This window comes from Rhinolophus hipposideros (assembly GCF_964194185.1).
Source record: "Rhinolophus hipposideros genome assembly, chromosome: 25".
NCBI lineage: Eukaryota > Metazoa > Chordata > Mammalia > Chiroptera > Rhinolophidae > Rhinolophus > Rhinolophus hipposideros.
Genome location: NC_138071.1, coordinates 15,880,776 through 15,908,459, shown reverse-complemented (window position 1 = coordinate 15,908,459; position 27,684 = coordinate 15,880,776). Strand labels below are relative to the sequence as shown.

The window sequence follows — 27,684 nt, the reverse complement described above, 5'->3', positions numbered from 1 at the left end:
TGAGAACCACCGGTCTAGAGGAGAAGAGGTTTGGTGAGAAAACTCAGGATGACTTGGAAGGACCCAGCCTGACCCAGACACAAAAATTTAATCTCTGAAAAGTTGATGACCAAGCTTTGTAGCCAAGAGCTTATGAGTCACCAGCTGAGTTATGCTCGAATCAGACAAACTCCCCACTGTTGTGTCCGCAGGGCTGGGGAGCTTTGCTGTGTTCTATGGCTGGAGCCCAGACCCTGGCCCTGGCCCAAGTGTCATCAGTCATAGGGAGATGCTGTGAGTGTGGGTGGGGCAGGGCAAACACCACCGTTGAGGAGAACACACTGGACGTGGCTCGCTGGCCTGAGCGTGCTGGCCAGGGAGCGGGTGAAGAATCTCGGAGTACCAGGGTAGAGCCTGAAGAAAGCTAAACTCACATCCTACTTATGTGGCTGCATGAGGACATCTGACATATTCACACTGGGGCACATTCTGGAACTCAAGAATCTGGGGTGATAACCTCTCTCCTTTAGAAGCCTCTCCAAATGGGATACAGACAGAAGCACTGGTGACAGACCCTGAGACCCTGCCCAGCCTGTGCGTTCCCGACGTTCTGTGTCTTCCTGCCCTCGGTGAAGGCGCTCTGGCTAGCTGGCGTGGGGGCCGGGGGGCATCAGCGGCCTGCCCTAGTGACCATCAACACCCCCACGGCCCAGCCCCTCCAAACTCTCACTCTGGGTTCAAAGAGCCTATCGGCTCTGCAAATACCACTTCAAACCACATCTAGACTAGACCCTTCCAACAGATTGCCAGCCCTCAGCCCCTCCCGCCTCTACAGTAAACCTGTCTCAGTTCCATTCCTCATGTCACCCCCTATGGTGGCAGAGTCTGGTGGGATAATGAGAACATCACCTGGTAGGGATCGGAAATGCTGCCCAGGGCGGGCTCAGCGTTCCCGTCGCCTACCTCCTTTGGGGATTGAGAAGTGTCTGCTGTGGGAAGGCAGATGGGAGCTGCACGTCTCCATGGGGACTGCCTGTCTGCCCTTCATCCCTGGCAGCACCCTTTCCTGCACCCTGTCCCTGCCTCTTAGCACCACAGTCCCAAGCTGGGACTCTGTTAAATTTCCTGGGGTAAGCCCAGCTGATGACAAGACCCGGTGAAAGGAGGATGAGTCACTTGCTCAGAGCATGTCCATCAACCTGCATTTATGGGTGTCCCACCCAGCAGGCCTGCACCCATCCCAACCTTAGCTTCCTGATGCGCTTTCAGTCCCCTGGTAAGTGCTTTCCCTCGCTGCTCACCCACACACGTGCGTGCATGTACACATGTGCACGTACACATGTGTGTGCATGTACACGTGTGTGTGTGCGTGTACACATGTGTGTGCATGTAGCCATGTGTGTATACGTGTGCATGTGTGTACACGTGTGTGTGCGCATACACGTGTGCATGTACACATGTGCGTGCATATACACATGTGCGTGTACACGTGTGTGTGCGTGTACACGTGTGCGTGCATGTACACGTGTGCCCACCCCCACATACACACGCACAGTCGTGGCCAGTCTAGCCGGTGTACTCCTGGGGCCTCAGGCTGCACGTCCAGCCCCTCCTGAAATCTCAGTGACCCAGCTTTCTTCTTCCTCCCCACCTGGCTGCAGTATTCCTACGAAGGCATGGACATCAACAACCTGCCCGTGGAGCTGACGGTCGTGTGGAACGGCCACTTCAACATTGACAACCCAGCCCAGAATAAAGGTGCGGAAGGTGGCCCGGGGGGTGCTGGTGCGGGGGGGCAGGTGGAGGGAGAGAGCGGTTCTGCTCTCCCGGGCAGGTGCCATCCTGTCCCCCACCTACTGGTTGTCCCTGTCCCTCTGGCCCCAAGCCCGCCCTCCACAGCCTCTCCACCATCCCTCCTGCTCCATGTGGGCAGGGGGCCTCTGGGGGGGAGCGGGATGAGCAGGGCTGGCTGAGGGAGGATGCTGATTCTGGAGGGAGACTGACTTCCTAGTTGTGTCCCATCCAGAGGCTGGGGCTGCTTGTCCACACTCCCCGGTCCCTCCCAACCCCCCTGCCCTCCCCGCCCTGCCTCCCCCCCAGCCCCTGCCCCACCCCAACGCCCCCTGGCCCTCTGCCCACAGTTCACCTGTACAAGTGCGGAGCCATGCGGGAGAGCTGCGGCCTGTGCCTCAAGGCGGACCCAGACTTCGAGTGTGGCTGGTGCCAGGGCCAGGGCCAGTGCACGCTGCGGCAGCACTGCCCCGTCCACGAGAGCCAGTGGCTGGAGCTGGCGGGCGCCAACAGGAAGTGCACCAACCCCCGCATCACAGAGGTAGGCCCCAATCCAGGGCTCCAGCATGTGGTGGGTCCTGGGGGGCGCCAGGCGCGTCCGCACCCAGCTGGCTGGGGCTCCTCAGCTTCCCCAGAATCTGCAGGCTCGGCGCACAGGCCTGTCCCTCAGCCAGGGAGGTCAACCCTCCTGTTGGAGTCTGTGCGTGAGCTGTGTGATAAAGGACTCTAAGTCCTTGCCACTCTCCCTTTGTCTCTGAGAGTTTCGGGAACCAAGCCGTGACGCTCCATCCGTGGCCACCTCACCAAGCAGTGGGCCCACAACAGAGGCTGCGTGGGGGTCAAGGGCGCAGCCCTGGGGAGGTGGAGGAGGTGGAAATGAAGAGGCCTCAGGACTCACCCAAAGCAAGCGTTAAGCTGTAAGATGCAGAAATGGATTTGGAGCACAGTTCAGGCTACCCAGGGGACACAGGCAGTGGCGTAAATACTGCTGAGGGGCAGGGCAGAGCTAAACATGCAGCTCTGTGGGTGATAGAGAACGGGTTTGAGGCCCAGCTCGGTCAGCTAACCGCTGGGTAGCCCAGGGCTAATTCGTCATTATCCCCAGGCCTCAGCTTGCTCACCTGTGCAGTGGGTCTAGGCATCTACCTCACAAGACAGTTATGAGGATTATAGGAGAGAATCCATGCCCAGCCCATGAGGATCTCTCCTTCTCCTCCCGCTCCTTCATCATCAACATTGTTAAAATCATTGCCGCACATGTCTAAGCCAAGGGAACCAACCGCTGCCCCTGGGTTTATTTAGGTCACCTGTGTCCCCACCTCCCCACTCCACACTCTTGGCACAAAGACCTCCTCAGGTCCCCCCTCCCACCACAGCTGGAGTCCCTTCTTCCGCTTAAAATCAGGAAGCGGTACCCAGGTGTCAACAAAGGGACCTGCCTCACGTCTGTGCTCCTAGCACAGGGCTTAGCACACAGTAGGCGCTCAGTGCCTCGTGGCCACAGTGGATGCTGACACTTAATAACAAAGCCAAAGAGAGTGGACAAGAGAGGAGGGAGAAGGAAGCTCGGAGTCTGCCTTCGTACCCGTGAGGGTGGACTGGGTATCCAGCTCTGCGAAGTCCCACAAACGCGCGTGCGCCTGATAATCTACCACCGGCAGTCCAATCACAGGCCGACTATCTGTGTGGTGCTTTACTGCTTGCAAGCTATCTCCATATCCCTTGCTCCATCCTCCCTCACAACATCCCTGCCTTCTGGTTTCCCGGGGCTGCCACAGCAAAGGACCACAGACTGGGTAGCCTAAACAGCAGAAATATATTGTCTGTCCATTTCGGAGGCTGGAAATTCGAAATCAAGATGTTGGTAGGGTTGGTTCCCTCTGAAGGCTGTAACGGAAGCCTCTGTTCAGGCCTCTCTCGTTGGCTTCAATGGGGCTGCCTTCGGCCTGTGTCTTCACCCAGCTTTCTTCTATGCGTGCCTCTGTTCCAATTTACCCTTTTTATGGGGACACCAGTCATATTGGATTATGACTCAGCCTAATGACCTCATTTTAACTTGATGGCCTCTGTACAGACCCTATCTCCAAATAACGTCACGATCTGGGGGGATGAGGGTTAGGGCTTCAACATACGGAATTTGGGGGAGACATAACTCAACGCGCAAAGCTTGCCAAAGCTATGATTATTATCACTCTTTCCCAGATAAAAAGACCAGTGCTCAGAGATGCTTATTTCTTCTAAGCAAGTTTGAATCAAAGGGGTCCTGAGCCCCAGGTCTCTTGATTCCTGGGTTTACATCCTCCTGGGTTTACATTCTCCTACAAAGGCAAGACACCCATATGTTTGCGCTCACCACAGGGGTGCACGGGACATCGGTGGGTGTCTTCCCTTTGTGCACACACACCAGGGACACGGAAAAGCAGGAAACTTGGCTTTTGGGACTGAACATCCTCCTCCAGTTGTGACCCTTCATGGGTGGCCCTCTAGGTGTGACCCCTACTTAGGCTCCTTTGTCCCCCCGCCCCATTCCTGGCTTAACAGATGCTGGCAGCTTCCCTCAGCCCCTACTTCAGTCTGCTGCATGGGTAGGAATCTCAACAGTGATTCTCATACTGGGGGGAAATACTTATGCATTTAACCGACAGAATTATCTGGGAAGGGGTGGCAAGTGGGTGCCCCTCTCCCCCCTGCCCTTGGTCCCACACCTGGGCCGTGCCCCCCTCCTTTCCACCCAGCCTTCCCCTCCCCCTCCTACACCCCCCAAAGCCCCTAATGAGCAACCATGCTGGCATGCATGACTGCTAACCGTGCGCCTAGTGAAAACAGTGGGACTTGCTTTCTTTCTGGCCTAAGACCAAGAAAATGGCAGGGAGGCAATGGCAAAATCAACAAATCTCCCTGTGACGGGGGCTACTAGATGGCTCCATATTGGCATCCCCCCCCCCCCCGGGGAACCAGGGAACCGAGGACTGGGCCAGAGATAAATGTCCTTCTTCAGGATGACAAGTGTGGGCTGGAATAGCAGGCAGCGCCTGCTGCCAGCTGCCAGTGGCACTTTGGGGGACCGGCTGGAAGAACATGGGCTCCCCCTTCCCGACCTCCCTACATCTGCCCCCCTCCCTCACACAGCAGGGGGTCTGTGTCTCCAAAGAACCTTTGTTTCCAGTGCAGTGGGCACATCCGTGTGCAAACCCTCACACTCATGTGCACACTCACACACATGCACACCTGCATGTGTGAGAAGGAAGTACCTCGACTTTTGTAGGTGAACAGCCTCCGCCTGGCAAAGCTGCCACTCAGGGGCACCCCGTTTCTTTCACTGCCCCCCAGTATGGAACCCCCAGTTGTGACCTTTGGGGGTGGAGAGAGGAGGAAATGGGAAGAGGTGGTCTGTCTGGGCTCCTTCAATTGTGATCGCATTGACGTTAGCCAAGATCCACATCCTGGTGTTCAGAGGCCCCAGGAATGGGAAACGTGCTCTTCTCTGTCTATCAGATGCCAGGAGAGGTTGGCACAGCATGTGTCTGCCGCCAAGGGCACTCCTGTGGAATGTCACCATGAGATCGCGTGAACTGGACGGAGCCCTTCCCTCCAAGCAGGCCCTCGGTTGTTGGACCTCACCATTCCAATCATGGGTTTTAACACCAGCAGTGCCATCTCTGGAGGGAAGGCCAGCCAGGAGGGTGAAGTCTAGATGAGACCCATCTCCCTTAAAAACCAAGCCAAACAGGGAAGGTCAAGGGGTTGTGACCAACGTTCTGCTAACTCCAGGAAGATGCTTGGATAGTGGGGGTTTGCCATACAATTTCAACTCGAGGCAAGTATGGTGCTGTCACTGAAAAGTCCACAAAGAGAAGTGAGACACTGTTCCTGGTCTCAGAGACTCCAGCTCTGAAGAGGAAGTGGGTGGGAGATGGAAGGATGGGAATTCCACACAAATGTTACCATGAAAGGAGCACAAAGAAGGGGGCCTGAAATTTCAGTTGCAGGGGTGGGCTTGGGGGGATTAGAAAGGAAGGGAGAGGAGGGGAGGGACAAGAGGGGAGGGAGAGGAGAGAGACTATGGGAAGTGACATTTGAAAAGGGTCTTAAAAAGATGGGTGGATCCCCGTAGTGTGGAGAGCTGTGGGTTTATAGGGGTTGGGGGGGGAGGTTCTTCCTTTTCCTTGAGAATAGAAGCAACACAAGCAAATGCTAGACGAATTTAATCATGATTTTCCACGAATTTCCCGGTAACACTGTGGATCCCCTTCCCTTCCCTCTTCTATGAAACAGGAAGGTGAGAGAGGGTCTTTGAACACTGCTCCTAAAATCACACACAAACTTGGACCGCTCTCACCGAAGCTCCTACCCCTGGCCGGTCCCAGGCCTGGGTGCGCTGGTGAACTTGGACCCAACTCAGGGAACCGGGTGGAGATGGAGACGAGCCAGCAGGACTTCCTTGCCCCATCCGCAAGTGGGTGATGGTTCTATCTCGGTGCCTGCCAAATTGCAATGCTTCCTCCCTCCAGATAATCCCTGTGACAGGCCCCCGAGAAGGGGGAACCAAGGTCACCATCCGAGGAGAGAACCTGGGCCTGGAGTTCCGGGACATCGCCTCCCACGTCAAGGTGGCCGGCGTGGAGTGCAGCCCTTTGGTGGACGGTTACATCCCTGCGGAACAGTAAGTGGAGGTGACCTGAGACGCCCAGACGTATAGGAGGGGAGGGAAGACAAGCCAATAACAATCTGAAAGCTTATGGGAGTAAAAAAGAAGATCCTTAACATTATAAGGGGTGGGGAGGGGTCTCCCACAACTCCCCAGTGCCTACACTAGCCAGCTGCCGTATTGGGGGAAGTATAGAAAGGGGAAAAGGCTGGGAGAGGAGAGAAAAGTGACTGTTCCCTCCTTGGGCTGTGAGGGTAAGAAGGAGTAAGACAAAGCAAAATTAAAATCTGCAAGAGAAGTGTGCGTTCAGTTCGTTACACCCAACTCCCTCTGCTGACCCGAACTCCCCACACATGCCCTCCCCCAGTTATAAAAGAAGCCGATCCTGAGCTACTCTCTGTGGAGACTGAAAATGAAATGCCGCCTTCACTTGGATTGTTTTTCTCTTTGCAAAATCTACCGGTCCACTGAGAGGGTCACTCAGCGAGTGCCCCGAACCTCTAACCCACCTGGTGGAGGAGGTTTGTGAGTCATGTATCGCCTTGTAAATAAGTAAACACAATTTTCCAGCCCAGCACTCACAACCAGGAAGTGTTTACCAGCACAGGAGAATCTATATTCTATACCATCTTTGCTGCCCCTCCCGGAACGAAATCTGGCTACTTGTCCTGTGTGCATAAGTTATTGACTCTTTTCAAAGGCCTTCTTTAGGTAGCTCAGTGCAGTTTACATTTCTGCTTCCTGGCTTTTGCCTGGATTTAGTGATTCTGGAACCATCAGTACTGCCATATTCAATTCCTCCTGGTTTTCCCAAGGTGCTCAGAGTAGCTCAGTTGATTGAAGTTTCCAGCCTTGGTAGGACTCACCTCCCTGGCCTATCGTTGCTTATTGACCCAAAGGTTTTTCTGTGTCTCCTTCAACTTTCTGCGCCCTTCCCAGAACGAAACCAAACCAGATTGCCACCAATATATTGTGGTCTCGGGAAATGTGAAATACCCTACTTGGGACCTGCATAGCCAGATATAAAAAATATTATTATAAAACCACATGATTGAAATGCTGTGGTGTTATTTAGATACGTGGCGTAAGGTTGAACATCCAGAAAAAGAATCCTGATCTATAAACATTTAGTGTGTGATAAAATTGACATTTCAAATCAGCAAGGAAAGGAAAGCTCATTCAGTAAGTGGTGCTGGTTAACTCCCTGAAAAAAAAATGTAGCATCCGATCCTTATTTCACATTACAAACCAAATAAATTCCAGACAGATGAAAAAGTTAAGTGTAAAAAAATGAAACTGTGAATGGATTAGAAGGTAATACAGGTGAGGGTTTATCTGATTTCAAGAAAAGGAAGGTGCTCTATAACTGCTAAAGGGAAAAAAATTATAAATGAAAAGCTTAGAAGATTTGAATAATAAAACTTAAAAACTTGCATGTCAAAAATCATTGTAAGCAGAATAAAAATATGAATAATAGACTAGGTTTGTGGTTATATACCCTGTTACAGTTAAGAGATGCTTTTTCTTAACATATAAAGAAGTTTTATAAATAAAAGGCAAATATCAAAAAATGACCAAAGAGCATGAATGAACAATTCATAAGATACACAAAGAACTAAAAGTCATATAAAAATGGTTACCATCAGTAGTAACCAGTGAAATGCAAATTAAAACAATAGGGAACAATTTTAAAACGTCACATTCATACATTCATGTTGGGAGAGTAAATTGGGACTATCTTTCTGGATTGCAGTTTGGAAATGTGGTCGAAAGTCTTTAGCCTGGCCATAATACTTCTAGAACTTTCCCTACATAACCAGAATGCACAATGTTTTTTTTTTGGAGGGGGGTGGCAAGAATGCTTATTTCAACTTTATTTATAATAGTAAAAATTTAGAGGCAATTTGCATATTTGAAAATAGGGAATTAAATCAATTCAATAAATTTTTTAATATGCACAGGACAGTAAACTACATAGCCATTAAATTTGATATTATAGAAGAATCATGGCCCAGAATATACTCAAGGTATATTAAGTAAGAACTCAAGGTATATTAAGTATATTCTGTTTGTTGTATTACAAACAGAATACAGAGTTTCTAATTAATTTTATGAATGAAAAGGCAGGTTAGAAGCATCTACGCAAAAATGTTGACAATGGATATTTCTGGGTGATGCAATTGGGGGACAGGTTCTTCTACATACTTTCCTTTTTTGTTGTTTTTTTTACATTAACATGGCAAGTGTTTTAATGTATTCTCTATTTTTTTACTCTGAATATGTTTTAATTATGTTATCTGGACAGAAAAGCAAGGTATATATTTTTGCTCGACTCTCACCTAGAAGTTCTAAGAGAAAGATAGAACCCAGAAACCATAAAATAAAAGAATGAGCAATTGAACCACACAGATACTTTTAAATTTTACGTTGGCAAAAGACATAAACAAAGTTGAAACAGGTGACCAACTAGGATAAAATAATACAATATTTATTACAGACAAAAGTTAATATTCCTAATTCGGCAGCTTCTACAAAAGGACAATCCAGTAGAAAAACAAAGAGAGGGTTTCAGACAAGTGAAAGGAAAGGCAACATAAGATTTTAAAACACACACACACACATACATGAAAATATGTGCACCCTCACTAGTAATCAGGGAAATAAAAATTTTAATTAAAAAATTTTTTTTTCCTATTATATTGGAAAATCTTTCAAACAATTGGTAATATCTAGTGTTGGCAAAAGAGTGAAGTAATCTCGCTCAATTACTGTTGATAAAAGTGAAAATGGGTACCGCCCCTTTGGACCATTATTTTGCTCTATTTATTAAACATTAAATACACAAACTATGACCCAGCAAGTTCCCTCCTCAGAAATGTATTCTGCTAAACATACAATGCTTTCGGGTGTATGTACAAGTTGGTTTGTTTCGCAGGATTATTTGGAGTAGGAGAAAAATCAGGATGAGTTAAACGTACATCAGCAGGAGGTTGGTTAAATAAAAGACAGTGAAGTCGTAGCATGAAATACTATGAAGCTGTGAAAAAAAAGCAGAGTTGTGTGTACAGTGACGTGAAGGAAACGCCATTCCTCACTGACGAGCAAAAAAAGAGGGGCTCAGGAGAGTGGGTAGTTATGTTTCACTTTTATTATATGTTTCTTCACATAAGTATGTCTGTGTATAATTGTATGTGTGTGTTTATATCACACTTATGTTTATGTGGGTGCACAATATCAAACAAATATATGCACATACGGGTGGGTGTGTGCAAATATATGTATTGGGGCAAGTGGCCTAATTTTTCTGTGCCTCAGTTTCTTCATGTGTAAAATGGAGATTATATTTATGTTTTATAAATATATATTGTATTTATATATGTATTATGTATAGTTGCATAGATCTAGAAAAAGGTCTGCAAAGATATACATACCAAAGTTTTCGGAGAGGTTAGGAGTGAAGAAAGGGACACTTAACTTTTTCATTGTCACACTTCTGTACTGTCTTGTTTTCAAAGGGCATGAACAGAGTTTGTAATTAAAAGAATAAAAATGTGTAAAAAGGGGAAAATGGGTAACTCTCCTCCACGCACCCACCCCTCCCCTCCGCAGCAAGACTATGTCCTTGCTCACCAGGCCCCTAGCTGGGGCTGGGAGCAGAAAGCATGAGGAAGTCTATGGATTGGGAGCTAAGAGCTCCTTGGCTAGGACCTGAAAACCTTAGGTCTGCTCCAAGGCTCCATCTGACTTGCTGTGGGCCCTTGGATAAGTCACTTTACCTCTCTGGGCCATCAGCTCTATTCCTGTTTGGCTGAAGCACCACCTGCACTATAATTCACAACAGCGTGAATAATTCATGTTTGGGACTGGGGGTCAGGTCAGAAGCAGGGACCCTCTCCTAGGCCTCCAAGGAGACCCCTGTAAACCATGTTGCTCATTTCCTGAGAACCAAGGAGGAGCCCCTGCAAGGAAGAATCTAGGGTGCCTCACCTCCTTGCCCGCCCCTTCCTGAGGTCCTCCTGCAGAGAGTGGGGCCCTGGGGTACCGCTGGGAGTCCTGTGACTCTCCTGTGACCCGTGGGGTCTGTCCTCTCCTCCCCGCAGGATCGTGTGCGAAATGGGGGAGGCCAAGCCCAGCCAGCACGCCGGCTTCGTGGAGATCTGTGTGGCCGTGTGTCGGCCTGAGTTCATGGCCCGGTCCTCCCAGCTCTATTACTTCATGGTGAGTCCCGGCCCCAGTGGCCATGCCAAGTGCAGGTCAGAGACCTTATTACCACGACTGCTGGCCCCTCGAGACCCAGGGCGAGGTCACGGGAGGCCTGTGCTACAGCACGTGAGAGCACCGCCTTGGAAGTCTAGAAGACCTGGGTTCAAATCCAGGCTGTGCTGTGCCTGGGGTGTGGTTCCAATGGCTTTGGCTCTCAGGCCTGAGTGGCCGTGTGGCATAGAAGGTGAGAGCATGGGCTGCGCATCAGGACACCTGGGCTTTGAGCCCTGGTTCTGCCACTTACTGAGTGGACCTGGACAAGCTGCTGACCCTTCTGTGCTTCAGCGTCTTCATTTCTAAAACAGGGATGGTGATAATAATAGCACTGCCCTTGGTATGTGGGGAAAATGACGTAAAATAGGTTTATTACTTCTAGAATCCTGTCCTTTATGATTTCTGTGCTTGCCACCTGGGCTATGGTGCCGTGGCCTGCCGTGTCCCCTACCCCCTGGCACCCTGCGTTTCCATCCCATCACCCTCACTCCTCCCACCTTCTCCACTCACCATCATCCCATGATCTCCTGAACCCACCTCAGTATCCCACATCTCACCTGCACTCACTCCGCCTTCCTCTACCTGCTCTGTTACCCGCTCCCACCCCAACACCGCTTTCCCTGCCTCTCCCTCCCCATCCCAAGGCCGCTCTGCAGACCTCACCCAACCCCCCCAATTCCCTCCAGCCTGGACGCTCCCTGGGGCTGCAAAGGCTGCCTGGCCAGCGCCTGGCTGTCCAGGGTGAGGGCTTCTATGGGGCAGTGGCTTTCGCATCCTCTCAACCTTGGGATGGCAGGGATTCTGGAGACATGAGCCCATCCCCTGCCTGCGTCATTCTCCAAACTGCTTCCCCAGCCAGTTAACTTCTCAGGTTAACAACAGCAGTGATGCTAGAATTTCCTCATGATGCTGAGCGGCTTTGGGAAGTTGGAAACCTGAATGATGGATGTTATGCCTGATCATCAAATGCCCTGAAATATGTCACGGGGAGCCCAGTTTTCATCCTTCTTCCTTCCTTCCTTTCTTCCCTCCTTCCCTCCCTCCTTCCTTTTCTTTTTCATCTGCCGTCCTCCTCTTTCTCCTTTCTCCACTCAGCAGACAACCATTTATCACCTTGCACAATACCTCTCAGTAGATTGTTTGATAAAGACTTGCTAAATTGATTGGATTTGATAATATAATTTGATGGCCCTGGCTTGTGGGTGCCACCGTGATGAATCAGACCAAAACAGCCCCCGCCCCTCCCTCAGGAGGCACCTGGTCCAGGAGAGGTAAGATGCAGGACTCGCGTGCAGACAGCAAAGTGGGGACCGCCGACCTGGGGGGGCCATGCATCAGACGCCCCTCCTGGCCGGGGCCCGGCTCTTTGCTCCCCCCACCCTTCCCTCTACTCTTTGAGAACCAACTGACTTACACGCACAGTTGTCTGTCACTGCACACACACAGGAACCCATGCAGAAGAACACATATATGTAACGGGTCTAATGGATGTGTAGTTTTACCTGTGTGTTTAGGATTTGTACCCCCACCATCTTCTGAAAAGATTGAGGGAATTTCCAAGTTAATCCCGATATTATATACCTTGAAACAATGAGTGCTAAGTGTATATATATTTAGACAACATATACATATATTTGTAATCTACAGACACGCACATACACACGTTGTTATTCCGGCAGAGCAGAGACAATGAGAGGGAGAGAGACACTGAGACAGGGAGAGACAACACTCACCAGGTATCTGAGACGTGTGGCCTGGCATGCCGAACCTGGCCACGAAATCTGGCTCGGAAATTGCCTGGTGGCTGTGGCGAAGGCAGGCCCCTGCTGCATGGCCAACGCAAGCCCTGGATTTCCTTGGCCAGTCAGCTGCCCGGAACAGGTTTTATCCTGTGGACGCTTGGCAGTGACAAAGCGAATGGTCCTGGGAACAGCCACTACCTCATGAAGCAGATGTTTCCTCTGGGCCTTTGCTGTCTCTGCTGTGCCTGCAGCCAGGCCTCTCACCTCTGTGCCTCGCTCAGAGGCTCCTGCCTCTGGATGTCCTGCCATCACCTCCCCTGTCCCACCCCGGCTGTCAGCTCCCAGAAACAATGCATCCCACTCACCTGCCCATTTCTGTCAGAGGCCTGTCACCCAGCCCCACACTTGGCAAACTGTGGCTCAGCTTCCCCTAGTTCCACATCGTCACCATGTCCTGGAGTCTCACTCTCCACCATGGCTTCCTTAAATCCCCCAAGAAGGGCCCAGGGCACCCACTGCCTCTAGCTGGGCTCTAAGTTCCCTGGGCTGTCCAATCCTCTCGCTTCAGCCTGCCCCCCCTTCCTGCCCTGTCTCCTTCCCCACACTGCCCTAAGCCATATCCTCGCGTTCTCCCAGGCCCTGCCCCTGCCCCACTCCTCAGCCTTCTCCCAGGCTGGCCCGGTCCTGCTCACCCAGGACCCTCTGCATCTTCCCACACTGGCTCTCGGTGTTGCCTCCCGGGGCCCTCCCCTCTGTCCCACCAGTCAGTCTTTGGAGATGAAACTCAGGTTGCTGATTTCTTTGCCAGCCCCATGGTGCTTCGGCAGTTCTAACGCACTTCACACCTTGGGCTACCTTGAGGGTCTTTCGGCAAAATGCTCTGTAGCCCTCCTGAGCTAAATCACAGCCTGCAGGTGGGGCACGGAGCCGCTCAGGAGATTCCACCGGCAGCCCCGGTGGAGGACCATGGGCCCAGGAGTAGCAGCGGTGATCATTTACCACGTGCCTGCTGGTATATGCTCTTGGACTTCATCCTTACAACGTCTACGTGGTAGATAATCCAAAGCCCCTTCTGCTTTCAGGGAGGTCGGTCTTGCCTGTGTGATTGTTTCTACCCAGCGCAGTATGGGGTTGGATGGAGGGTATTCAGGCAGGGCTTCATGGAAGGAGCCGATGGAAAGGCAGGGTCTATACAAGGCACATTGTGGCTTTCTGTGTGCCTCCTGACTGGTGCGAAGCTGTTCCTGGGATAAGGTGTGCCGTGGAAATGCACCAGAGGTGGGAGCAGGAGGGAGGGAGAGAGAAGGGGGTGGGCGGGGAGGAGGGGAGGTGGGGGCAGACAGGCAGGTCAGGAAACAAGAGAGTTGTTGCCACCGGCAAAAATGCATTGGTCTAATGGGTCCCTGGGACTCAAACGCTAGTGTCGCTTTTCTGTTTGAGGGGCATCTCTGAAGAACTGTCCTGGTGCTGTGTGTCCACAGGGGGAGACTTTCAGGGAGGAAGAATGGTGGTGCGGGACCCCAGTCTCCTCTCCAGACCCCAATTTGCATTTGAAGGCCCAGGGGTTGAGGCTCTCCTAGGGGTTCAGAGTAGAAATGAAGGGCAGGGGTCCCCATGACTCAGCAGGGAGGCTGGAAGAGACAGAATGGCCCTTTCTCACGCTCCCCAGCACTCGGAGCCCTCATTGTCGTCGGGCTTTGCTAGGCACCTCGCAGGTTGAACAATTTGGGTCCCACACAGAAGCCCCTATCTCCTCTGGACTCTGGATTCAGCTGGGGAGCCCCTTCCCAGGGCTCCTCTGGGATTTGGGGCATGCTGGGGAACCCGTTTTCAGGGATGCCTCAGGCTCTGGAGCATGCTGGGGGGCTCCTTCCCAGGGGTGAGCTTGGGGACAAGGTTCGGGTCTCCCTCAGTTTCCCTCCACAAATCAGGCCAGTCTCTGTGATGCATCTTGGCCTTGTCACCGGTTCTGTCTCTAGAAACCTCCTTGGAGACAGTACTTTTCCCTTCCCTCTACCTCCATCCAGGGAGCCAAGTGAAGAGATGGCAAACAAGGCGGGATTTGTTTTCCTGTGCAAACCCACTGTGAAATAGTTATGAAGCATGTCTCGAATAATTAATAGTTTCTTCACAATTTTAAAACATGTCTCCATATTGTCCTCCCTCAGCCCCCAGGACAACCCCCTCCCGCTCCCCCCCAGCCTGTGCTGACTGGAGTATATGGGCAAAGCCAGCAAGGGTTACTAAGACCCTCCCCCCCCCCACACACACACACACCAGGGAGCCTGTTCTCCTTTCACGTTGCCCTCCATCCCTTCTATCTTAACTTCCCTGGGTTTGATTGTCTCTGGGAAAATCCATCCCACCATCACCACCACCTTCCCTGATTAGAAACTGGGCACTGGCTTGGACGTTCTCTCTCTCTCTCTCTCTCTCTCTCTCTCTCTCTCTCTCTCTCTCTCTCTCTCTCTCCTCCCTCCCTCCCTCCCTCCCTCCTTTCCCTTCCCTCTGGGGAGGTCAGCAGGATCCAGGATTGAAAGCTCTCCCTTTACAGACAGTTGGGGCAAAGACACCCATTGTAGGAGGTGACACCGAGTTACAGCACCAGGAAACAGTCAGGCGCCTTTGAGATAGCCACGTTCTGACCCAGCTCCCTGATTTTGTCATCAAAAAGATGAAGTGACTTGTCCTGAGTCACACAGCGTGGAGATCCAGACAGAGCTGAGAAAGGAAGGCTCTTTCCCCACCTCACCTCACCCTTGTTGGGGTCTCGGGTAGAGCCAGTAGCAGAGCCAGAATAAGGTATCCTCAGCTTGGTGGGTACTGCGGGGATGGCAGGACCGGGTCTGCATGGGCTGGTGTCCATGCAGAGGTCAGCGTGTGTCCCCGCGCGCATGTGCACTGCGCCCTGCGCCCGGATTGGGGCACAGCCATGCCAGACCACAGGCCTCAGGCTTCTCTTCTCCAGTGTGATGGATCCAGGCCTCTCTGTGGGGAGGCTGCCTTCCCACTCCAAGGAGCTGAGTGAGTTCAACTTTCCCGTGTAGAATTCTTTGAGGGGGCCGCGTGGGGGGGGGCGTGGAGAGAAATCTTCATTTAAATGCAGATACAGACTTCTCACCTGGGAGTGAAGAAAGTTTTTTTCCATTAAAATGCTAATGAAAGAACACACTGCAACTCCAAATCGTCAACTCCCAGCATGCCCCCACCCCATCCCCAATGTGACTCCTCCCTCAATCCTCTGACCCTTCTTTGCATCTCCCCCTGGATTTCTCTGCGGCCCTCACAGCGCACTGGTCTGGCCCTGGAAGCTTCTGGCAGCTCTCTGAGAGGCCTGTGGAAGGGGCAGATCACCTTCCAGAAGCAAATGGGACTGGAGACTGGAGAGGGGCCGGACAACCAGCGCTCTGGAGTCCGGTGTCAGTTGTGCCACTTTTCTGCTGTGTGACCTTGGAAACTTTGCCTGACATCTCTGAATCTCGTCTGTAAGATGGATAATAATACCTACCTTGTAGCATTGATTGAGCAGTGCCATTATTTATATATATATTTAATATATATTAAATTATTTATATATATGAAGATGTAAGTCCTGCCACTTAAAAACTCAGTACATAGCAGCTATTATTATTACTACTATTACTAACATAGAGAGACAAGTTCCCAGGGACCAGAACATTGCCGAGCCACACAAGCCTAAGGAAACCGGCCGGCTCTCTGGGAGGTCACCGTTAGTAAGGATTCCAGAAGGTGGCCCGCGGGCCCGGCCCATCCTGGTTGCGCCTCAGGCCAGATCCTTTCCTACACAGACGCTGACTCTCTTAGACCTGAAGCCCAGCCGGGGGCCCATGTCCGGGGGCACACAGGTGACCATCACGGGCACCAACCTGAACGCGGGCAGCAACGTGGTGGTGATGTTCGGGAAGCAGCCCTGCCTCTTCCACAGGTAACACCGCCGGGCAGGCTCTGGGCTGCACAGCACAGAGAGGGGCCGACCTCTGCCGGGCGTCCTCCTTTCTGGAAAGTGGCCGTTCTCTTTGGGAGACGGCTTCCTGGGCACCCTGGCTGTGGAGGGTTGTCTCAGTTCCCTGGATGGTCCCTTGTGCCACTTGCTGCCACCATGTCTCCAAGGTGCCCCATGCCACCTACGGTGCAGAACACCGAGGGCTCCGTAGGGCACAGTTTGGAACCCAGAGTGCCTTCCCCCAGGGTAGCTCCTTGCGAGCTGCCACAGAGCCAGCTGGCATTGCTCAGAGCTGGTCGGGGCAGCAGCCTAGCTAGCGAAGATTGACTCTCCAAATGCAACCCAAGTTTCTCTCCCCTGGTCCCACTATCCATGCCTTCCATGAGTCGGGAACCTGGGGGACAGGTCAGGAGGAAGGCAGGAGGTGTGTCTAGGGAAGAACTCTAGGAGATATGGCAGGAGATGGGAGGTTCTGCAGAGAGAGGTTTTCCCGGGAGGGAGCCATGCTGAGGGCCCTAACAGATCTGAAGTCACACCAGGCCTTGCATTTAGTAACACTTGTGACCGTGCCACTTGTTCACATGGTAAAGAAGAGTTCATTCAGGACCGTTGCAGTGGGTGTCATGCAATAGAGGAGAGACCTAGGCCTCACCTCCAGGTACAGCAAAGACAGCTGGGAATTTACACCCAACAAGCAGAGGGGAGGGGTCAGTGGGTGGACAGTTACTAAGAGGAAATAGTAAGGATAGGGTGACCTTACGAAACCAACTTAGCAGGATTCTGGCTGGAGGCCGGCCAGCATGCCCAGATATCAAGGGTGGGGGGATTCTTGCTAAACTGACTTAGCAGGATTCTTGCTGAGAATGGGGTGAGGCAGGCTGAAGACAGGCCCCAAGGACCAGGCCTCATGTCAAAGAGGGCCCAGCACCTGTCTGTATATGTGAGGCCGCGCTCCCCATTGCCTCCGAGCTGCCTGCCACAGGGATGGGTTGGGAGGGGTCTGACAGGCCCACCGCGCCCCTGCACCCCCAGGAGCCCAGCTCCACGTCTCCCCTCCCTGCAGGCGCTCCGCATCCTACATCGTCTGCAACACCACATCCTCGGAGGAGGTGCTGGACATGAAAGTGACGGTGCAGGTGGACAGGGCCAAGATCCAGCAGGACCTGCTCTTCCGGTACGTGGAGGACCCCACCATCGTGCGGATTGAGCCCGACTGGAGCATCGTCAGGTAGGAACTGCCCACCCTCGCCTGCCTTCCTCTGCTCTCCAAAGCCCAGGAGAGTGCTGGGGGCCAAGTCCTGCTTTGGGGACTGAGGAACTGGGGTGGGTTGACAGCACTCCCCAAATCAGAAGACCTTCCTGCCCCGGCTCCCGCCGTCCCCGGAGAGCACGTCTGAGCAGGGCCTGGCCCTGAAGGCCACGGTCTGACCAGCAAGAGCCCGTCGCCTCTACTCGGAGGAATGATGAGCTTCAGACTTGGGGACCACATTCCCCCACAGTGACTGGTGGGAGAGGTGTCAGTCCTACTCCCCTAAACCTCACGAATATGGGCCATAATTCGAGTCCTGCTGAGGAGTGTAGGAGGAAGGAAGATCAGATCCAGCTTCTCCTTAGTCTGCTCTGGAAGGAAAGCACATCCTGACCACCAGTTCCAATGTCCGTCCTCTGTGCTTCTGTAGCTCCTGCCGTCCTTCGTCTTCTCACCCCTGACTAGTTGCCTTTGTCCTTCCCTCCACTGCAGACCCCTCATGGGCAGGGACTAGGTCTTCTTCCCCGCTCTTTCCCGAGTGTCCGATGAGAGGAGACCGACCACGTTTCCTACATGGCGGAGCCCAGTATGATGCTATTATGGGATGAGCCTCCAGTGCTGCTCTGGCTTAGCCTTCGCAGGCTGCCTTGGGTCATCTGCCAGGGCCTCCACCTTTGAAGGGATCCACCTGGGGCTTTGGAAACTCTGGAGTCTCCTAGGGACCCTCTCCAGCCTGGCTCGGTGGGGCCTGCAGTGGGGGTCTCCCGTCAGAGACGGAACTGTGGGCCGGCAGCGTGAGTCTGCTTCTCCAGGCCCTGGAGGACGCATGGTCATGAGAAGGGGCTGCAGACGGCATCCTGACAGCAAGGCCCCTGGTGATAATGGGGAAATCGCTGCTTCAGAGGCCAAGTGGAGCATAGAACAAAGGCTTGGAGTCAGGAGTGGGCTCAGCCCAGCTCCACTGCTTAGCAGCCACGTGAGCTTAAAGGCGACTTAACCTCCCTGGGTCCAGGGTTTCCCATCAGTCAACTCCCTCTCAGGGGACCCGAGAGAATTAAGGGAGACGCAAATGAATAGTGTAGTAGTATCTGGCTCAGCTCCCATTCCTCCTGCCCCTCGGTGCTCACCCTTCCCTGTCTGCTTCAGCTTGGGTCCGGTGTTGGGGGGACCGAAGGGGGACCCGAGGGGAGAGCGTGAAGACATGGTCTCTATAAGCTGAGGCCGGAGTCAGGGGGGAGTTCAGTCCAGAGAACCATCTTATCAACCAGGAGTCAACCTCCAGCTTGAGGGCCAAATCTGGCTGTCTGCCTGCTTTTGTAAATAAAGTTTTATTGGAACACAGACATGCTCATTCACATATGTTTTGTCTGTGGTTGCTTTCTCACCACATCAGCAGAGCTGAGTGACTGTGGCAGACCACATGGCCTGGGAAGCCCGAAATATTTATTCTCTGGCCCTTTACAGAAGGAGTGTGCTGACCCCGGCCTTACACCCAAAAAAAAGCAGCCTTCCCTGAAATGAGATTTGTTTGTCCTCAGCAATTACTCTCTAAGACCCAAACCTTATAAGCATTAGCCATCATCTTACAGCAGATGAACACTATAAGGCACCGAGAGGGGAAATAGCCCGTAAAAAGCTATTCCCGGATTTGCCCACAGGGCTTGGTGAGTCCAGGAAGTTGGCGTAGCCCCCTGTGCCGAAGACAAACTCTGTAGCTCCCTGAGGAGTTCACAGCCGGGTTTGATTCTGTTCTTCCTCATGCCACCGTCACAGAAATAGAAGTGCCGTCCTGCCCGGCACTTAGCAGCCCACCCCAGTCGTGCTTTCATCAAGAGGGCGGGTAGAGGCATGTTCTGAGTCCGCCAGCGACTCCAGAGTTTAGCTGCAGTTAATGTCACCCGTGATGGGGGTGAGGAGGGGGCTGTGCAGCATGTCTGGGTCGACATTACTTATGGCACCTGGGCTGCTAAGGAACAGAGGTGGGGGCATCTGAGAAATGCCTGGTGGACTGATGGTTGAGAAGGTCGGGAGATGGCCGGACTTCAGAAGCTCATTCTCAAACTCTGCCATGGGCAGAAACGCCTCTTGGTGTCACAGGAATCTTCCTGCGTGCATGTATGTGCATATGTACATGCGTGTGAGCGTGTGTGTGTGCCTGAGAGAGGGCAGGTGGAGGTGAGATAGGGAGGGAAGTAACTGGGGCTGTAAAAATGGGCAGATGGAGAGAGGGATTGAAATGAATGTGGGCATCTAGGATTCTTTACCCCCCAAGCTTATAGCTACTTAACTGTGTAGATAGCAGGATTCTTCTAGAAGATACTCCCTTGGCTGTGGCTATGGTGGTGCCTTTCCTTTGAGTGGTCCCCAAGGACGATAGCCCTCACCCCATGTCAGCTTCTTGGCCGCCCTGGAGGAGGGCAATAGCATCCGGGGTTCCTTTGAAAAACTACATGCAAATGAATCTCCTGATCCCACCCTGAGCCCCCGGAGTGAAGGAGACCTGAGTCCCAGCATTTCTATTTGCGTGCCTAGGGGAGGTTCCCGAGTGTCTGGGCCTCTGCCTTTCCCAGGTCTCATCTGACTGACGCCTCGAAGGTGGAAATATGAAGTATGGTTGCCCTGGAGCGTGGGGAGGCTGTGCTCAGACCCTGAGGGGTCTGGTGAGGATGAGCTGGTCCCCGCGGCCATGGCCACTGTGAAGACGTCCCTGAGACTGGTGAGGGCTGGAGGAACACACGGCAGGGGGCTGCAGAGAAGCAGCTGGCTGGGGTCAGCAGGTCTGCGGGAGCCGAGAGGGCGTGCTGCCGCCCTGGCCTCCAGGGGGTGTCCACAGCCTGAAATGGCTCAGCACAGGATGGCCAGGGCCATCTGGGCATCACTGTCTTCGCCTTGACTGCTGAGAGCTCATCCTTATTATTATTCGGTCAGCTTGTCATCACTGTCCCCAGGAACGTTGTCATGCCTCCCGGGTAGCGATGTCTCTAACGTCAGGCTCAGCCTGATGGATTATCATTGCTATTCCTGTCCCTGTGTTTACTCGCCTCCTTCTTTCTTCCTGGTCAGCGGAAACACACCCATCGCCGTGTGGGGGACTCACCTGGACCTCATCCAGAATCCCCAGATCCGTGCCAAGCACGGAGGGAAGGAACACATCAATGTGAGTCCAGGCTGCCCGGGGTCCTGGGGGCTGCCCATTCCGCATGTCACTTCTCTAAAGGGTGTGGGGCTCCCCGCGTACTCGGGATGGCCCACCCCATATGACAGCCGAGCACTGGGATGGGGGCATAGGGAGCAGACATGAGGGCATTTTCATACCTTGGGGTATAGGCATGGAAGACAATCGCTTCTGGGCTTTTCTACCCTTATTCCTCCATCCTTCCTACCCCCAGTTCCACTCTTTAGCTGAGAGGTACCCTAGTCATTGCCACACGCACCACGGTCAAAGCAGAGCTAGGTGCCAGCGACAGAGCTTACTGCTGGCGTGCCCAAGCTGTATGGTCCTGGCTGACACGGAGCTGTGACCCACGTGTACCTGGATGGTAGCGTGGTGGGGGTCCCGGTGGGTGCGGTGAGGCCCTCTGTGTGCAGAGATCCCCAGCATGGTCTCCCTGTCTCTCGTCCCCAGCTCTGTGAAGTTCTGAATGCTACGGAAATGACCTGCCAGGCTCCGGCCCTCGCTCTGGGGCCTGACCACCAGTCCGACCTGACCGAGAGGCCCGAGGAGTTTGGCTTCATCCTCGACAATGTCCAGTCCCTGCTAATCCTCAACAAGACCAACTTCACCTACTATCCCAACCCGGTGTTTGAGGCTTTCGGTCCCTCGGGAATCCTGGAGCTCAAGCCCGGCACACCCATCATCCTTAAGGTAGACCGAGAGGCTGGGGGGCAGGAGGTGGGAAGAAAGGAGGCCGCTGCGTGGAAGGAGGGGGCTTCTCGAGGCACAGGGGGAAGCCAGAAGCCACGGGCTCCTGCCCAATTTTGTGACGAGCAGAGGTAGTGTAATAGGAGTACGTAAACACACTCTGTGTCTGTCGGGACAGGCATACTCTGTACGGGAAGGCCATGGAGACCCGGTCAGGGCAGCTAGGTCTTCGCCGGCCATCTGATTCCCAAGCTTTGTTTGTCCCTGAGTCCAGGACGTGGGAGGTCCAAGGCTCATACTGTTTCCTCCTGTGCAGCCTTTTGCAAACCACAGGATGGGGTGTCTTTGGAGCCTGGAGAGCAACTTTTGATTTTAACTGCTATGATGATATCAGTCAACTGGTGGTGGCTGACCACAGCTCTGTGTTGAGAAGGATTCTGAGGCAGCGTTTGGGAGAAGCTCACCAGAGAGCCTTGGTTACTGATTTCCCACTGAGGAAGGGGGAATGATAGCATACGTACTGTGACCTTTGGGGACTTCCTATGGAAGGTGGCTTCTCCACCAGCTCACCAGCAGGACGGGACCGCTGGGTGGGAGGACATCGCAGCCAACCCATAGCTGTGGCCCTGACTGGGGGGTGGAATGGGGTTTTTTCTGTCCATCCAGGGCAAGAACCTGATCCCCCCGGTGGCTGGGGGCAACATGAAGCTCAACTACACAGTACTGGTCGGGGAGAAGCCGTGCGCCGTGACGGTGTCCGATGTGCAGCTGCTCTGCGAGTCGCCCAACCTCATCGGGAGGCACAAAGTGATGGTGAGGCTGGCGGGAACCCGCCCTGGATGCCGCGGGCATAGAAATGCTGTGTGTGAGGGGTCCAGCGCCATCCTGGGCCGGCTTCCCGGAAGGAGAACCCAGCCTGCTTCCCACTCTCCTCCTAGCTACCCCAGGCCCTGAGTCCCCGCTCCCTGTCTTACTTCCACCTTCTTTTTCTGTACCGTCCTTCCTTCTATCCTGGCTGGTGCCACAGTGAAGGCAATGCAGGAAAGCACGGAGTGATGTGCTAAATCGCCTTTCGTAGGCACGAGGACCCTCCGGGAAGGACCACTGCTGACCTGGCAGGTCCACAGTGTCCTTTGGGGAGTTACTCATTGGTGTCAGACTTTTAGGACCCCAGTTGTGTGTGGTTTCCTTATGAGAATGATATGTTGGCGCCACAGTGAGAGGATGTGTGGATTTTCCTGCTGTGAGGCGTCCAGACCCCCTGCCCCAGCCCCTATATGCCCTCTCCTCTGTGTTTGCGACCAAGATGATTCTGCTCCCTGGAACCATTCCTCCACCCGCCCTGGTCACCCCCAGGGGCTGCTCGGCAGGGTGCTCTACCCCCACCCCCAGCCCCCTCTCGCCCGCTGTGCCCCCAGGCCCGTGTTGGTGGCATGGAGTTCTCCCCGGGGATGGTGTACATCGCCCCGGACAGCCCGCTCAGCCTGCCCGCCATCGTCAGCATTGCCGTGGCAGGCGGTCTCCTCATCATCTTCATCGTGGCCGTGCTCATCGCCTACAAACGCAAGTCCCGCGAAAGCGACCTCACGCTCAAGCGACTACAGATGCAAATGGATAACCTGGAGTCCCGCGTGGCCCTGGAGTGCAAGGAAGGTACGGAGGGGCCAGGTGGCCATGACCGCACGCTGCAGGCTGGGTGTGCGTGTGCGTGCACGTGTGTCTCACACACAAGCGGTGGGCTGGGCGGCCGTGGGCAGTGCTAGGGGCTGGGTGTCCACCTGCAGCATCTCTAACTCTGGTCAATGAGCCTGCGGCCCAACCAAAGCCATCGCCTGGCAGGCCCCACCTGGAGGAGGCCAGACAAGGCTGAGCCTCCTTCAGGTGTCCCCTGCCCTCTTTCCCCAAGGCCAACGGGGCTCGTTTCAAATCCCACGAGAGCACTTCCCAGCCCCAAATCCTGGCCGGATGGGCTTTCTGCTCCCCTCTCCGGGAGACCTTGGGGTGTCTGGACATGACACAGTCAGGCAACCTTCAGCTCTCTTCCTTGAGAAGGAAGGTAAAACGGTAGGGCTGATCTGAGATTCACAAGGACGAGTGTTTCACAGCTTGTATTTCAAAACATTACCAACGCCACCATAAAGTAAAATCAGGTGCACCAAATCCAAGAAGGAAATTAAGGAGTCAGACGCTTGTCACCCCCAGGATATCATCTCATGAGTCACTCGGGAGGGTTGAGCTGGTTCTTTGCTGTAGATTTACACGCGGAGTAAATCCGGCTTGTACCTGGGGCTCTCACGTCCCCAGCAGGAAAGCCTCTGTGACGGGGCGGTGGGTCCACTCCTTCCCCTCTCTACATCCTTTAGCTGTCAATGCTGCATTCGCCTTCTGGGACCGTTAATTACTGCCTTTTATTATATTTACGCTGCTTAATTTTTTTTCTCTGCAATGTACTCTTTCCTCTAATTAGGTGTAGTGATTAGAATCTCTTTTATGTGTGGCAAGCACGGAGGCTTTGAATGTTGGAGGCACTTGGTGACTTGAAGGAAAGCTGCAGACTGATAAAAAGCCAGCTCCCTCCCCACCAGCTGAGCACCCCGACTGGGAAGGGCCTCAAGGGGGAGTGTGAAGCCAGGCTCCTCCGCTCAGAAGTTCCAGAGGAGGAAGAATTAGCAGCCAGACAGGGAGGCCAGCGGAGTGTCAGAGCAGGCCCCAGGGGAGAGCCATCCCACACGGGCAGAGGCGCGTAGAGCAAAGCACACGTAGGATTAGCCATGGAAGTATTTTCCCCGGGTGCCCAGGGCTGGCTAGCTTGGGTCCAGGGAAGGTGACTTCCTGAAAACTTGACAGTGAGCCAGGAGGTCACCTGCACACCAATTCAGAAGAGGCCTGACCTTCTGATGGATAAACACACACACGTGTGCATTCACACCCCACTCACTGACACACTCACACACTCAGACGATCACGCAGGTACTCACACACATACTCGCACGCACACGCACGTTCACACGCATATTCCCACGCACTCCCACAGACACACACGTGTCTTCCTCATTCAGGACATTCATGAGCGCTCATTGGGACTTTTGATGACAGTACTTGCCAAAAAGGCTTCCTGACTCCTCTTTCACACACACACACACACACACACACACACACACACACGTGCACACACATTGGTGTAAGTTCCTCTTGGATGCATTAGGGTTGCTCTGCCTTCGGGCTCACTTTCCTTGACAAGGACCCCCAGTGTCTGTGACCATTGCCATCGGATATTGGGGTGCAGGAAGAGAGCAGCGCAGGAGAGGTGGCAGCAGCCTCTCTGGGGCCCAGGTGGCACCCCGCTGTGCTGTCCAATGAGCAGCCTCGGCATCTTCAAGCCCAGGGACCCGCGATCCGTTGGCCTGAGGTCAGCACTGCAGTGGCCTCCTGTTGAAAAGGCCTGGTGTGGCCGTGCTGTGTTCCTGGGACCACCAGAGCCCACTGGACACAGGGCTTGCTTTTGAAGGGCTTTTCGAGAGCCACGCAGGGCTGTGAATCTCCTCTGAGTCCAGACTATTTTTTCGCTATCCCTGTGTTTATATAAATAGAAAAATGTGTTGCTTAGTCGAGGTCATCTAGCTGTTTTTCTTTGCCAACGTGTGCTAATTCTCATTGTGTGTGCGCATGTGTGCAGCATGCATGCGTGCCTGTTTGTGCTTGCACACGTGTGGACGTATGTGTGTGCATGTGCCGAGAAGAAAGGCGGAGCGGGGAAGGGCTGGGTTTGTCACCTCTGACTGCCTCCCCGGCAGAGGGCGGCCGGGGAGCAGGGCCATATTCACCACAGGGTGTGATCCCAGCTTCAGGCTAGACTTTCTCTGGGCTGGGGCAGCTTACTGCTTCGTGACCTCCTGGGGGCCTGAGCTGCCTCCACAGACAGCGGTACCCACATACAGCTCATAATTTCCCATTGAGTAGCATCACCTTGGGGAAGAAAGGACAAAGACCCACCCTGCAAATTTATACAGAGGGAACATGTTCGTGTGGCAGAGCCTCCATCTGGCCCCGTGGGGTGGTTTGAGGGCTCCAGTGAGTTGCGTGGCCCAGAACTGGGACTTCAGAAGAAATTGTTCTGAAGGAAACCCATTATAAAACACAGAATCAGAAACAGAGCCTTCATCACGGGAACGTCTCCCTGCCCGTCCCCTGTTCTTCCACGGCCCCCCGAGCCCCTTGCACAGCTTGCAAACCACAGCCCTTCATCTTCAGACGGGGAGGCGCTCCTGGCCTGAGCAGCAGCCCAGATCTGCTCCCTGCCACGCTTTGGAAGGCCCCCAACCAGCTTCCTCTGCTTCCCTATACTCCCGTGCCTCGTTGTCCACCCCAGTTACTTAAAATATCCCCCCTTCTTATGCCTGCACATCCGCAGCCCCTTGCTTGTGTCCCCTAGGGGTCTGGGTGAGGGTTCTGAGCGGTCTGAGTCCGGGTAGCTGGTGGGCCCAGCCCTGCAGCCGTCTCATGGGCTTCTCCTGTGCCAGCATTTGCCGAGCTGCAGACGGACATCCATGAGTTGACCAGCGACCTGGATGGAGCTGGGATTCCCTTCCTGGACTACAGAACCTACACCATGCGGGTGCTGTTTCCGGGGATTGAAGACCACCCCGTTCTCCGGGACCTCGAGGTGAGAAGCCGGACCCCTGGCCACGGTGGCCCTTCCCTGGCTCGGTGTTAGCACAGAGAACGGGGCTGCTGACCTGCAAGCCCAGCTTCCTTATTCAGAGGTGAGAAAGCTAAGGACAGGAAGGGGACCCCGCTGGCCTAAGGTCCCCCTACTTTCCAGCACCAGCACCTCCTGGAGGAGATGGGGGCACTCCAGGAAAGCTCGGAGCAGAGAAGGGAGTAGGGCTTTGGGTAATAGGGGGTCATGGATCCCTGGAGAACTGAGTGGAAGCTGAAGATCCTCTCAGAAGAACTACCTATATACACAGAAATAAGAAATCTGCAAACACACGTTGGGAGGTCATGGACCCTCATTTAAGAAACCACAACATAAGGATTTAATCACTTAGTTGTTGCTCAGTAAACCTACGTGGAAAAGATAAGTGACGCACTGGGAAGGGAAGTGGAAACGTGAGTGATGAGAACCTAACTGTCCTTTGTACCAGCAGAGACCTCATCTTTTGAACATTTTATCCCTCTTCCTGTCTAGCGTAGAATCTGGCTTATGCATATATTCATATTACGCTTTGTTCTGAAAGGGGTTTGGAATGACTTGTAAAGATAAACACTAGAGAAAAGAGAAAAATATAAATGAGGACCCCAGGGCGAAATAACAATCGTAAGGAATAATCCCTGTGAGTTGACTGCTGACTAATACCCCGGACCAGTTTAAGGTACTGGTACAAAGTACTCTCACTTAGCCTCCCGAGATCCCTCTGAAGTCACGATGCCCCTTTTACAGGGGCCAAAACTCAGGGCCCAGGGAATTCTGGGCGCCACAGCCCGGAGGGAGCAGGCCAGGATTTGAATCCCGGAAGCTGGACTCAGAGTCTCGCTCCTAATAGCTAAGCTTGTGCACTTGACTTTGGAGGCAGTACGTCCGTGTCATGCCTTATGCTCTGGCTACTTCGTAGGATGAACGGAAGGCTGTGGCCAAAGCAGCAACAGGAAATAAGACTAGGTCCAAGACTGATCTTGTCCATAAAGGAAAACAGACCCATCGCTCAAGACTCGTGTAGTTTTTCAGGTACTCACTGGAGGGCATGTCAACACGGGTCCAGCAAAGGGAAGCAGAGGCGACGTGCCTATGTGGGAACTTCTGTTCCTGTGGCCCGCATTATAAGTCACGTCGTGTCCTACCATGGCCTTTCGCCTCATCTGGCATCCTAAAATGTCCCCTTAAGCCTGCACACTCTCGATTTTCCTTGCCTGCCTCACCAGGGGGTGCTTCCTGATCCAAGTCTCAGCTCAGGAAGGAGTTAACAGCCAGCTTTATCATGCCCCCTGAGCCCCACAAAATGGCTAATTGTCGGGCACGCGCTCTGAATCAAGCAAGTCACACCGTTTTCTTTTTTAATTGTGGTAAAACATACATCACGTAAAATTCCAACCTTTTTCAAGTGTATAGCTCCGTGACATTAAGTACGTTTACACTGTTGTACAACCATCACCCCTCCCCATCTCCAGAACCTTTGCCTCTTCCTCAACTGA

General features: G+C 53.4%; 1 protein-coding gene across 1 annotated transcript in view; it reads left to right on the top strand.

The window, feature by feature from the left end:
* The window catches only part of PLXNA4 (plexin A4), a 410,115-nt gene that overhangs the window by 339,125 nt on the left and 43,306 nt on the right, over positions 1–27,684 (top strand). Inside the window, exons 11-21 of the mRNA XM_081038260.1 lie at positions 1,641–1,737; positions 2,121–2,311; positions 6,282–6,433; positions 10,519–10,636; positions 16,227–16,363; positions 17,445–17,609; positions 20,694–20,787; positions 21,256–21,495; positions 22,159–22,305; positions 22,911–23,145; positions 26,013–26,155. Of these exons, the coding sequence (XP_080894386.1) occupies positions 1,641–1,737; positions 2,121–2,311; positions 6,282–6,433; positions 10,519–10,636; positions 16,227–16,363; positions 17,445–17,609; positions 20,694–20,787; positions 21,256–21,495; positions 22,159–22,305; positions 22,911–23,145; positions 26,013–26,155 (1,719 nt within the window). The remainder of the gene's footprint in view (positions 1–1,640; positions 1,738–2,120; positions 2,312–6,281; positions 6,434–10,518; positions 10,637–16,226; positions 16,364–17,444; positions 17,610–20,693; positions 20,788–21,255; positions 21,496–22,158; positions 22,306–22,910; positions 23,146–26,012; positions 26,156–27,684) is intronic.